This window comes from Lissotriton helveticus, chromosome 4_1 (assembly GCF_964261635.1).
Source record: "Lissotriton helveticus chromosome 4_1, aLisHel1.1, whole genome shotgun sequence".
Lineage (NCBI taxonomy): Eukaryota > Metazoa > Chordata > Amphibia > Caudata > Salamandridae > Lissotriton > Lissotriton helveticus.
In genome coordinates, this window is record NC_136063.1 from 1930258106 (window position 1) to 1930270339 (window position 12234).

At 45.1% G+C, this 12234-nt stretch overlaps 1 protein-coding gene across 5 annotated transcripts in view; it reads left to right on the top strand.

Moving 5' to 3' along the window:
* The window catches only part of ATP11C (ATPase phospholipid transporting 11C (ATP11C blood group)), a 905856-nt gene that overhangs the window by 811936 nt on the left and 81686 nt on the right, over positions 1-12234 (top strand). For all 5 annotated transcript variants that reach the window (XM_078688608.1, XM_078688607.1, XM_078688609.1 and 2 more), the window contains exons 25-26: positions 3288-3423; positions 8209-8274. In XM_078688608.1, the coding sequence (XP_078544734.1) occupies positions 3288-3423; positions 8209-8274 (202 nt within the window). The remainder of the gene's footprint in view (positions 1-3287; positions 3424-8208; positions 8275-12234) is intronic.

The window sequence follows — 12234 nt, forward strand, 5'->3', positions numbered from 1 at the left end:
AGGTGATCATCCACGCACTGTAATGTGTTTGGTGTCAAAAAAATGTTCAGTATGTAAACCAGAAATAGATAAAATTAGAGCCCCGACACCAATTAAGAGGAACAGCAGAGTCAGGTGAATTACCGGACTTGAATAAACGATGGTGAAAACGCAGGTCGCAAAGTGTCAGCGAACCAAAGCGCTGTCCCAAAGTCTCTAGATGCTGCAATTAGGCAGAAGGGTCCGCATAGTAACGAGCCCGCAAAACCGGGCTCGTTACTATGCGGACTCTTCTGCCTAATTGAACGTTTTCTTGACACCAAACACATTACAGTGCGATTGTGCTCTTCTTGACCCCTACGTATAGCTATATTTTTGTCAGTCTTTGACGGGCACTAGTCACTTTTGGTAGTGAGTGACAGTGGTCTGTGCAGCACTCCGTCTCAAATTGAAGATTCCATTTTACATTGTAAACCCAGTACTACTATTTAATCTAAGAGAGCTAGTGTATGTGCGGTTTTTCCTTATGGGAAGCACCACTACCGATTTTTCTTAACATCCAACAAGTGGGTGCTGAATATTCTGGAAGGAGGTTATCAGATAGTTTATGTCCTTTCCCACATCATCAGTGATGATTCAGACGCCTCTTCCAAAGGATCCACTCAGAAGGAAAGCATTGATGCTAGGGATTTGTTTGTTTCTCCTGAAGAAAATAATTGTTCCAGTCCAAAAAAAGAGTAGAGGGAATAAGGCATTTATTCAATTGTGTTCCTAGTCCCGAAGGTGAAAGGTTTTTTCAGGATCGTGATGAACCTCAAGTCTCTGATTTATATATGTACGAAAAGTTTTGTTCAAAATGGAGACCCTCCAATGGATCATTCCCTTAATTGAGGCAGGCTTTGTAATGGCTACGTAGGATCTCATTGATGCATATCTCCATGTTCCCATGGCGTCGAGATTCGAGCAGTATCTGCGATTCTCTCTGATGGGTCGTCATTGACAGTACTGTGTACTACCGTATTGCCTACGGTCCTCACCCAGGGCCTTCACAAATGTTGTAGCGCCTCTAGTGGCTCACCTTTATCTTTAGGGGATTGCAGTGTTTCCTTACCTGGATGATTGGTTGCTCTAGGCCCCATCTGTACAGGTGATGCAGCGACCTGCGATTTCACCATCGTTTATTCAAGTCCGGTAATTCAACAACATCTTAACTTGACCACACGTACACTAAAGAGACATGGTTTTGTGTTGAATGTTCCAAAATGCAATCTCCATCCCTCAACACAGAGGACATTCATAGTGGCGGAATTAGACTCTACTCTGTGCAAAGTATTCCTTCCTCACTCTAGGATCCAGCATCTACAATGCCTGCTGACATCTCTGTTATCTCAGAAGACTGCCAATTTGTTTCAGTGGATGGAGGTGCAAAGTCATATGGCGGCCGCTGTCTTCACAGTTTTGTGGGCCTGGTTGCACCTGCCACCCTTACTGTAGTGCCTTCACCATTTTGTGACATTTCTCTGTCGTGAGTGTGGAGAAATCCGCATTACTTATACCCACTCGAGAATCTGGAAGTCGGCTTTCAAAGGCATGCTTACCTTGTATGTTTGGGAGCTCCCTCAAAGATCTGAGTATGTGAGCATTTTCAAAAGTTGATAGGACACCTTTTCACCTTCGGAATGATATGAGATTTTTAAAGCGTCTGCTGTGTGTCCCTGGGAGCACACCGAATTTAGCTGCTCATGAAGAACTTGGCTGCTTGCATTTATCGGACATTGTTGGACTAAAACCGTTGTTGTGCTGGGTAAAACTATGGTTAAGTGATGCAATCCCTCTGACCCACTTGATAGTGGAGGATCTCTTATCGCTTGACCACGCAATGCGAGTACCCTGGCTTAAATATTTGAAGTCTCAATTCTTGAAGCTTGGCCGAGTGAACTTGTTTGATAACCCGGGGGATATAGTTAAGGGTGATGTTGCTGCAATTAAGAGTGCTTTTTACCTGAACCGTAATGCTGTAAGAGATGAAGTTGAGCTCTTGAAACCTAATGTTAGAATGTACATCATGTTGAGTACCTGTAATTCAATGGAATTGTATCTAACATGCTCCTTCACCACCCATGAAAAATTTTTGCTGACCCGTTTCAGGTTTAACATCTTTCATCAGCTTTTAATTAGACCCAAGTCGGACATTTTTAAGAAACCAGCAGCTCCCTGTGGCTGCGACGGGAAGTCTCCACAGGATATGCTGCATTTTATATTTTTATGTACATTTTATGAATATCCCCGAAAGCGGTTTCTGGGTACCCTTTTAAAGAAATTAAATTTTAACCAAATTAGACCCGCCCTTATGTACTTACAGTTGCTGCATCCTGATAGTGTGCTTCAGGTGTTAGAATTTTAAAAAATGACCATGAGACTAAGAAATTGTCTGGATGAGTAAATGTGCATTAACTGCAGTTTATGGCACTATCGCACTTTATTTCGTATATTCTGTATTTGGACATTACTTGCACTTTTTATTCTGATTCTGTCAATGCACTCGTTTTTATGATATATTTGAGTTGTATGTAATTTAAGATTGACTTTGTGATCACTGTGATGTTTTATTATGTCTTGTCTATTGTGTGTACTTTTATGGATTGCAATATATCCGAAATAAAGTCAATTTGAATTTGTATTTGATAGGAGATGTACAGACTTGTTGGGGGTGTGGAGGTAGAGTTTTCTCCACTTTTAAAATGTTTTTCTGCTGCGAAAATATGCAGCATTCCTCGGTGAAAAGGTCTCCTTTACAGAGAACTTCCCAAAAATGAACGAGGAGTTATTGGAAGAAGATGCATTACATGCCCGGACGTATGCCCCTAAACCTGTGCCTTGCACACGGGGACGGATTGGGCATTTATTCCATTTTGTATTTCTCTGAGTGGCTGGAGCCATTGAAGCCCTTTTCTTGAAGGTGGATAGTCGCTACCTGGGGTTTATGGCAGCAGGGAAAACGAGAGAGAGGCAGAGAAAGAGTCAGGGAGACTGTAAAGAAAAAAACAGGAAGTGAGTGGGGCTCCTTTGAACATTTTTGCCGGGGTTGCTTTTGGCTTCCAGTCCTAACGCAACTTGCGATGGGTTCTTCTGGGAATGTTTGTGAATAGCAAAACATTTAAAAATACATGTAGTTGGTATGCAAATCGGTGCCCTTTTTCATACATGTTTGTGAACTTGGCCCACTGTACTTCTTTGGCCACTGTGTATGTCATTGCTTATTAAACAGAAATAAAATCGGGCTTTGATTTGATTTATTTTCGTGGCAGGACAATTTCGGACAATGCCATGCTGCAATGGAGGCCTTTCCTGTACTGGACCTGCCTTGGTGCTTTTGAAGGACTTGTGTTTTTCTTTGGAGTCTACTTCCTGTTCCTGAACCCATCTTTAGAAGACAACGGGCAGGTAAACAAAGGAGTGCTGTTATGTGTATTTTGGGCAAATGTTAAACTGTATATCGGACGAAGGAACCATGTACATTTCTGCTAAAGATGTTTCATATAAGATAAAAATGTTCCTCTTTTGGAAAATAGGGCCAATCTAAAGGTTTTGACAAAGTTTGTCGGCCATTTGTGAATGGCCGAAACCATTCTTTTCAGATAAATACTAACACAGTGGGTGTTGATGGTGGGGTGCAGCAACAGCCCTATAATTTCATGTCTTGTCACCTATGCAACCACTTGACCCACCCATCATCTCGCCAGACACCTTCCTTGGGTCTGTGTGAACTGTGAGAAATATAGTCATTAAACTCTTATCTGAGTTGTCCATTGCTTTTCACCTCCGCCTATACTTTTTACTTTCAGTGGAGTGGATTACAAAGGGTAGTTTTTAGGTCTCGCGACCTATCGATGCGCATGCGAGAATTCAAGCAGCGAAAACATCATGAAACCACCAGCTTTTTGCTGGCGTTTTCATGGCGTTTTCTTGCCGTTCATGTGAACCACGTGAGCAACATGCACGCGCATTCACGGCCAGGGCTTCTCCTCCCCTAATTATTCATGGCCGGCCGCAGGCCGGCCGTACTTTCACTTTCCCGCTTCTCCTCCCCTAATCATTCATTCCCGGCCGCTCACAGCACATCAAAGGGCTTCGCCCAGCGTGCGCTCTGCATTCTCTCCCCAGCCAGCTTCCCCATCCCTCGTACCCCCTCCTCCTTCAGGCCCCCACCATTTGCTGTTTGCAAACATCGCATGTCTGTTTTCTGCCGGCACGACAAACTAACTAACATGACATTTAGTTTTTTGCATGTGTGAATAGTGAGTGTCTCCGAGTGTATGCACTGCTTCTCCAGAAGCTAATTCTCATGTTTGTCATTGTTTATTCCGGGTACTTTGTACTTCGATTTGATGGCTGCGCCTTGGTTTACATTCACAAATAACGCCAAATCTTAAACGAAATTAAGCAATCTTTGTGCCACGCTCTACGTATGCATATAATTCCAAGGAACGTGACAGCACGCATGTTAACGACAATACCTGCCAGTTGTACAAGCATTGGCATTGCCAATAGGTCTCGCATTTGTGGGACCTTATAAGTATTTAGTTTTGCAGCACAATATCCTTGTTGCATAATCGGATATTGTGCTGCAAAACTAAATACTTATAAGGTCCCACAAGCGAGACCTATTGGCAATGCCAATGCTTGTTACTTTTTGTTCCAAGACAGCAGTTTAAGACATGCACCTACAGTTATTTTACTAATCGAAATGTGAAAGGTACTTGAAAAAGGCATATAAATTGATCAGGGATACTTGGGGTAAGGTGAGAGTAAATTGAAAGTGTCATCAAAAAGAATGTAGCTGATAAGGGAATGAACGGGTCAAAATATTTCTTAGTTTAAATTTCCAAGTGACGAATGTCTAAAATTAGAGAGTCCAAGAATGCAAAGGTGTTTTAGGAAGAGGAAAGTGCTATGACTTTTGCATTTGTGTCCACTGTTAGGCATCCTTGGATGGTTCATATTGGTGACTGTCAGTTGTGTTTCAGATTCATATTTATCCGGCATTTGCTACACATGAGGGATCCAATCTGCTCAGTAAAAACCACAGACTCTTAGCTCAACTGTACATAGGTTTTGGACCTCCATTGCGGAAGAGGGTGTGAACTTTCACATCAGCCATCGTATGCTTTTTATTATATTGAAACAGAACTTGATGCCAATTATGGCCCCACTGGCAAACTAGCGTACAGCGCACAATTTACTAAAAGCGCACCTTCAAAGTGTTCGCTCCTATCCGCATGTGGACAGCACATGATTGGATAGCTGACTGTTTAGAATAAGCAGTGGCAAAGCCAGTAGGTTTCAGCAGTGAAGCCTTCTGACTTATCCAATGCTTGTTTGTTTTAGATAGCTGCTGCAAATACCCATGCATCCACAGTGGTCATCTTTAAATTGGTTTCTTAAAACATTAGAGGAGCATTCAAGGATATCCATTGTTGTTGTTTTTAGCACTCTCATTTTAACCCGATACAAAACAACATGCCTTCTCATACAAATTATATATGAAGCACTGGCCTGATTAAAGCATCAGTTGCAAGGGAAGGGGCCTCTCTTCTCTGCCCAGCTGGGATCCCCCATGAGAACATCCCTAATATCTCATAGTGAGTCCAAGCATGTAACCACCCATGTCCCTGCAGTCTGATATCAATAGTACCTTGGCCGTCACAGCCCACCGTCTCTCTGGCCATTCCAGCACTGCATGGGCTGTGGTGGGGAAGGCAGGGCTTTATGAGGGATGAAAAAAACTGGAGGGTCTCTCAAAGGGGAGTGGCCAAAGTAATTAGGGCGTAGCTTAAAAAGAAATCTAAAAAGCTGTGCTCAGCATAGTGTGCTGCCGACTGGTAATTTGCTGCATGTCATTGCATCCAGATATATAATACAAGTAACATTACACCCGCAACAAGCCAGGACTATTGGCTTTGCCAGTGCTTGCTAGTTACATAAGATAAATAAGCAACAACCATGGCTTCGTGTTATAGCATGCTGAAAATGCATCCATTCTCAAATGATGACTGTGAAAGTACTATAACAAGTCTCTTTGGAGTTGAATAAAAGGCAGTGAAGGGTAGTATTGCTGCAGATTAAGACTTTTTTTTTTCACCCCTGGGGTGAGGGCAAAAATGGAGAGCCCGATAGGGACCCGTCTCGACACCTACTTTTAAGAACTGCCGGTACTCCGCACTGGCAGGACCTGGCCCAATTAAAGCCCAGGGGGAGGGTACGTTTATTTACAGTGACTCGCTAAATCTGTTAAGCTCCTAGTGTCATGTATGTCATCCTAGTCTTTTCTGCAAGAAAACTCTTTTTAACCCAAAGTCACTTTAGAAGAATCATGTGGTAGCAGGTATCCTTGGATCCTCCATATGTGTCTTAGCACCTCTTTCCAGTATGTCTCTATTCCTGGATATTACCGCCAGAAAGCCAGTACATTTCTCTACATCGCACATTTTCTACATTACATGCCGATCATATCAGCTGATGTGTTCCAATTTATTAGGGGTTAGCTACCAAAGGAACATGTGCTTCTACATTATCGCTCTATTTTGGACGCTTCGCGCTAACGTTAGAATGTCCTTTAATAGAGTACTCCATCGAGGTGCATCAGTTTTTGTACACACCATTTTCTCCTATCTATTAATTTAGGGTCAAATCGGGTACGTGTCCATACCTGTCAGCAGGAATATATATATATTAGCGATCCGACCTCTAATAGACGTAAACATTGGAAAAAGCTTCCCAAATGTAGTCTTTCCAATTTGTATAGTGAGAGCTTTCTAGTTCAGGCTTCAGAAGACTTGAGGTACCCTTTAACGAAAAGATCTTTCGGCAACCAACACACCCTCCCACTCCACTTCCAGAACTTATCTCCTGACAGAGCAGGTGGGAAATGAGGGTTATGGATCAGTAGTGTGTAGAGTGAGTGGAATATGGTCACCTGGGACAAACCCATTCAGGTATCCCCTACAGAGATTCTCCATCTTCTCATCTAACTCGAAATTCCACAAAGGTTTGAAACTCCACTCCAAAGCCAAGACTTTACACTGGTGCATCACCTTCTTCCAACCTGTGGCTATATTACAGAAAGTACCCCAGGGACAAAATGGTCGTTTGCGCCCACTTTGTGCACCCCCGAGCACCTTGGTATTACAGAAGAGGCCGCAGACACGTGTGGCCCCTTCTGCTATCTTCAGGGGGCGTTGCCTCACTTGCAAGGGGACGTGCCCCAGGCATATGAGGGATTGTCTTTGCCTCAAAGCGCACGCAGAATTACCGACGCGGGCGCAGAGGCAAAGAAGCCCCTCGGAGGCACGCTGTCAGTGCGCCTCCTGGGTGCAGCCCTCTGCAGGAGGTAAATGGGGTCAAATGGACCCACTCACATCCCCTTGGAGGTGGGTGATGTCAGTTCCTGCACCCGCATGCAAGGGGATCTCTTTTCCCCTTTAAATGTGCATGTGGGTTGCCGCCTGCACAGTGAAACACAGAGTGACTGTAAAGCAACCGCTCCATATTTCATGTGAATGCGCTGCCTCCAGGGCGTAGAGGCAAAGACACTCATGCGCCACCTTAAATTTGGTGCACTTTTGTCAACGTGCCCCCTGAGAGCAACCCTCTGGGAGTGAAATGGATCCCCCAGATATCCCCTAGCAGGTGGGTGCAATCACTGACTGCACCTGCCTGCAAGGGGATCTCTAACTGGGTTGCCGCCTGCACTGTGAAACATGGAGCGGTTGCTTTAAAACAGCTCTGTATTTCTCATGAATGCGCTGCGTTCGCAGCTGCCCTAGGGGCAGCGCAATTACCATAATCTGGCACACTTTCCTTCATTGAGCCGGGCGCACAGTGCACTGTATTAAGCACTACATGGGGCCACATGTGTAATGAGACCCCTGGTAGTGAGATCCTAAGACTTTGAGATCTGTCCCTGACATGCCTTCTCCGGTGAGTGAGAAAATGTACCTGCAAAGTGCAAACAATAACCCAAGTAAATATAATCAGGTGAGAATATTAAACCATATTAACATTTTTGCAAATTTTATTTTTCTCGCTGCAAAATTCTGCACATTTTATCATTTTCCCTTCTTCACCAATCAGTGCTTATCTGACATAATAGAGATATTGTAGAATAAATGTGTGATTCATTCATTACTTTCTGAATGAGATCTAAATTAAAGTCTTTTTATTTTCTAGGTATCTGGCAACTGGACGTTTGGAACGCTTGTTTTCACTATATTAGTGTTTACAGTTACCCTAAAGGTTAGTATAATATTTGTGGTTTATTAATTTTAAGCAGAAGAACTGATATTTATCGCCTCAGGCTCCCTGTCTGTCTTTTTCATGCACATACAGTAACTGTGCTATCAACAGGATATAAAGAATACCAAATCTCTTTCCCTCTTACTGAAAAGTATATAATCCATATAACAACTTTAAATCTGTGAAGTATGGCCACATTCTTCAAGAGTCTATAGCCATGCTTGCCACAGCCGCCATCTTTATTGTATGGCTCCTTCAGTAACCGGTCCACGATACCTTTTCCAACACAAGCACACACCTCTACTTCCTCCGCAACTAGCCTCAACTACGATCTTCAATCACACTATCCACTCAATTACAATTACGTCCTCATGCAATAACTTTAAACACTATACCCCTACCATAGGTATGTCTTCAACCATCGCATTTTAGGCAACACACCTGGGTCATGCCTAATTCTACTATAGGTCTGAACATTTATCACATGTATTACTCTATGTTTGATGCACTTAAGTCAAAAACGCGTGCCATAGATGCAAATTAAACTATTGTTGTTTTCACCCGCCAAGGCGTGGCCACATCTTTGTAACCACAACTATCTAACCTGGGAAGAATACTGTAGGAATGAAAACCAATTACGTGCCCCCTTGCTATGTTATCACAACAAATAAACATAGATATGTTGCAAACCTTTAGAGCCCTAACTGGGACTTCCTGTATGTTCCTCAGAGTACCCCTTGGTCAGCATTAACAACAACCTTGGTTAGACTTCCTCTTGTATAGTAGTACCACCTAATTCGGCCATTTCAGTTGCTTCCGTCACAGTGTTCCATTCAACCATTACCCTGTTGGTGGCCCATGACTGCTGAAACATGCTTAATGATCCTCTTTATCGTAAAGCAAACCATTTGACGGGACACAAATACAGCCCCATTCTCTGTACCTGTGTCAAATGTAAAAAACTTCCAGCTAAATAGGTGGCACGGGCAGCACACCACTCTCTTAACAATAGGAGCTAACATTAACTACAGCTCTGTCCTTTTAGTAAAATAACCAACCATGACAATGATGTACTTCATGCTGTCATCACAGTGCTAATAGAAACAATGAAACCTCCCCCCCCCCGTTGGTGCCACAAACCTGTCATTTCAACTGAAATCATAGGTGCATTTTCCAACATGTGTCCTCCATGTAGTATAAAACACAAGCCTGAATATGAGTTTTCACTTTGGACTGGTGCCTGATATACCAGGTGTCTAAGAGTGGTGGATAATCATCTCCTTAACAACTCGGCAAGTGCTCCCTGCCTGTGCCCAGTTTCGACTAGTTGCAATGCTGCCCCACTAATACCACTTCCTGTTCTATAGACCTTCTCCCTCTGAGCTTTGCTGTTGCCCCTTCCTTCTTCGACCTCACTTCCCCGTACCCTGAATCCTTTGCAGTGCTAGCTCCATGTCCAATGCTGTTCCTTAGGCGTCAGTGGTGGTCATGTGCCAATCCTCTCTTCCCTCGCAGAATACCTCTCCCTGCTAACTCGTCTTATGGCATGTCCAGCCCAGGTGGCCATGTGAAGGGTGGAATTGTCAAATGTAAGTTCCAGTGAGACTTCTCTGTTGGAGCCTGTGGGAAGAGCAGCTCAATCCATTCCAGTACCCTCCAAAGTGTTTCAGTTCTGACCCAGACCTAAAATGTCCTTCACCAAATGTAAACTTTTCATCTCATCTGAATGGATTTGCTTCCACTCCCGCTTCCCAGAATGATCTTTACATCATGATCACCTTCTCACCTTTCGGAAGGCTCCCTGCCTTCCATCAGCATCTCCTCCTACTCCTACGAATATAACCTTCCTCTCAACTATAACCTATCAGTGCCTACCTAAATCTCTCCTCCTCCTGTGCCACTTCTGTTTCACATTCTTCCACAACTTTTCTCTCCACTCTAACCTAACTGTCCCCTCAGACCTGCTCCTCTTTCAGTTCCTCTTCCCTGTTTCACCTTCTTCCACTACCTCCATCTGCCAACTTACCCTTTCTTATGCCTGTTCCTTCCTTACCGTCTCCCTACAAGACCTTGTCCAACAGCATCATTCTCCTACTTCCCCCATGCACCTCCTTCCCCATCTTCTCCAGTAACCTCAATTAATCCTCAATCCGGATTTGTAAAGCGCAACTTATCACCCCCGGAGGGTACCCAGGCGCTGAGGATGGGCTGATTAGTCTAACAGCCAGTTCTTGTGTGCTCTCCTGAAGTCAGAGAGGGTGTGGTGGAGGTCCAGAGGTGGAGGGCCAGTTTGTTCCAGGATTTGGCAGTAAGGTAGGAGAAGGATCAGCCCCCTCCTTCCTCGCTCAGTCCTTTCCAATATATTTTCCCCTCTCTTCGGACTATCTTTCCCTTGTATCATCCTTGAGCCGACCTCACAAATCCGGCCCAGGAGTCTCCACCCCTCGTCTTCCATCCTATCCCCCCACAACCTAGCAGTCTCCCAGTTATGCATTTCTCCTTCTACGAACGCTGTTCCCAGGCCTGACCTGCCTTAACATCCCCATTTGTCTCACAGTGCCCCATCCCTCCTGTCACATCTATCACCTTTTTTGGGGAACTTCTGACTCCATCAGTCCCTTCTCCTTGTCTTCTCCAAACTTGGACAGCTTAATCCCATTGTCTCTCCTCCATCACTTAACAACCCCCTCCTAGCGATCAGCCTGGGTCCCTCCACTTCTTTTCCCCAGCCGATTTATTCTCTGCAAACTTTACTCACTAACCATCCCTCACCCACTCACTCCTTATTTATTGAATATTTGCATCTAGCAAACTATATGAAGATCACTAGGCACTTCACAGTGAACAGATAAGTAAAAATAGCCAGGTAAGCGAGTACAAAATCAGAAGGCAAAGTAAACCAGAAGTATAGCTGCAAGGGAAGAATGGCTGCAAACTGAGCATGGGGAGGGAAGAGGAGAAGGGAGGGAGAGGTGGAAGCAGCGAGTTTTCACCTGCTTCCTGATGGCGATGGTGGAGAGCTGGAATCTAACGCTCCGTGGAAGAGAGGTCCAGGGTCTCCATAGGAGTGATTCCTAGTGGAGGAAGTTTGGAGCCCATCACGCTCCGTCGTCGGGGCAGTGCGGCCTAGTAGGGGTCTTTGACGCCTGGTGATAGGTAGCAGAGCATCAAGGTATGAATGACTGACAGATGGCCAACGGAGAAGGAGCTCTTCCTGCAAGCTCCTGAGGTAAGGAATAGCCGTTGGCGTTAATCTCTGGTAAACCTAGCCCATCGTGCCCAACGAACGAACCAAGCAACAAATAAATAATTTAACGGAGGTAATCAAATGTTCTGTACCTGCAACCTGGCTTTTCTGGACCTATAGCAAGAGGAACTCAGGATACGATGACAATCCCCATCTGCAGTCTCCCTCAGACGATCCCGGACCGGCACTGCAGGCTGCATTTGCAGGGTCCACTGGGCTACACTCTCCTTGGCAAATAGGAGCTGTCGCCCCCGCAATGACAATAAGGAGTCGAACGGACACACCGGCAGCACCCCCCCTCGCCTGGTGCCTTCTGACATCGAACCGGACATCTCACTCATCAGCCGTCTGGAACCTTCTGAGGTCCGTCTCTCGCCCAACCGATAGGCTATCTTCCATGGAAATGAGCCCCTGTTAGAGGATCAGGCCCAAGATACGCCGTTTGCACCTGGAAGCTGAACCTTGCCCGAGGACACCCTGCACGCCCGGTTGAAGACATCACTGTATCTCCTGAACTGCTGAGACCAGCATCGGCAGGGAGAGGTGCATTGTGAAGGTACGTCTGGGACTGTCCACTGCAATTGTGTTGCCTTGGCAGTTGGTGGAGACTGACCACCGTGTCCTTTCCCTCAGCCCTAAACCCTGCTTGGCCCTTGCACAAAAGCTCCGGGGCGAGCCACCAGTCCCCATCAGCGGCTCATGACTGTCCATGG